At 44.4% G+C, this 828-nt stretch overlaps 1 protein-coding gene across 1 annotated transcript; it reads right to left on the bottom strand.

Annotated features, from left to right (window-relative positions):
- Positions 1-338: 338 nt before the first annotated feature.
- Positions 339-530, bottom strand: Pmar_PMAR010364 (hypothetical protein; the record flags this gene model as incomplete). Its single annotated transcript, XM_002785206.1, has 1 exon — positions 339-530. One exon carries the CDS (start codon positions 528-530, stop codon positions 339-341), a length of 192 nt encoding a protein of 63 aa, XP_002785252.1.
- Positions 531-828: the final 298 nt, after the last annotated feature.

Below are 828 nucleotides of genomic sequence, written 5' to 3' on the forward strand. Positions count from 1 at the left end.
AGTGGCCTCACCTTGGCACCGATTTCTTCAGCAGCTTCGACTGCGTTCTTAAACTCAGCTCCTGGTTCTATCCCCATCGTCTTGAAATTGCCTAATCAGTCCCCTATGAATAACAATGCCGCTGTACGACACTGTCAATCAGTGTGGGAAAATATTCACTCAGTCAACTGTTGGTGATAATATGGGAATTCTGAGGGAATTTAGAGAAATTCTTGTTGGTTTCTGTAAACTTCCATCCGAATTCGTATGTAAACATCAATAATTAGTGAGGAAACTCCCAAGCTCAGGGGAGGAAAGCGACCGTATTATCCAACACTGTTGTCAACACCTATTGAAAGCTACATTAGGATTTTATCAGCCTCAGCGTCTATCCGCAAGCAACAACCATAAAAACTACCATAGAAGCCCCTAAGAGCTTGTTCCAACAATGCCTGCATCGGCAGCCCACCACCACCGCTCAGTCCTCGGAAGAGAACTTTAATCATTTCTCCCAGACCTCCTGAACTATCACCAAACCCTCCTTCTTTCATCTGCCATCACAACAACAGTCACTGCATTCGTGTATTTTTGGACTACTTTCTGAATTCTCTTCGGGCACAACTCTACCATGACTCCTGACGGTTTTTCCTTCGTAATTATTTCTCGGACCTCCTCAGCACTCGATGATGATATATGAGCTGTTCCTGAAAACAAGCCGGATTAGTAACGTGTATTTCCAGAAAACAATTGTCGTTCATTTGAGCACCACCGTACAAGCGAGCAAGGCAAGGCAGTTACGCATTGGAAAATCTCACCTAGGAGATCATCCAGGAACCTATAATGTTCCCG

Source organism: Perkinsus marinus (genome assembly GCF_000006405.1).
Source record: "Perkinsus marinus ATCC 50983 genomic scaffold scf_1104296933276, whole genome shotgun sequence".
Taxonomy (NCBI): Eukaryota; Perkinsozoa; order Perkinsida; family Perkinsidae; genus Perkinsus; species Perkinsus marinus.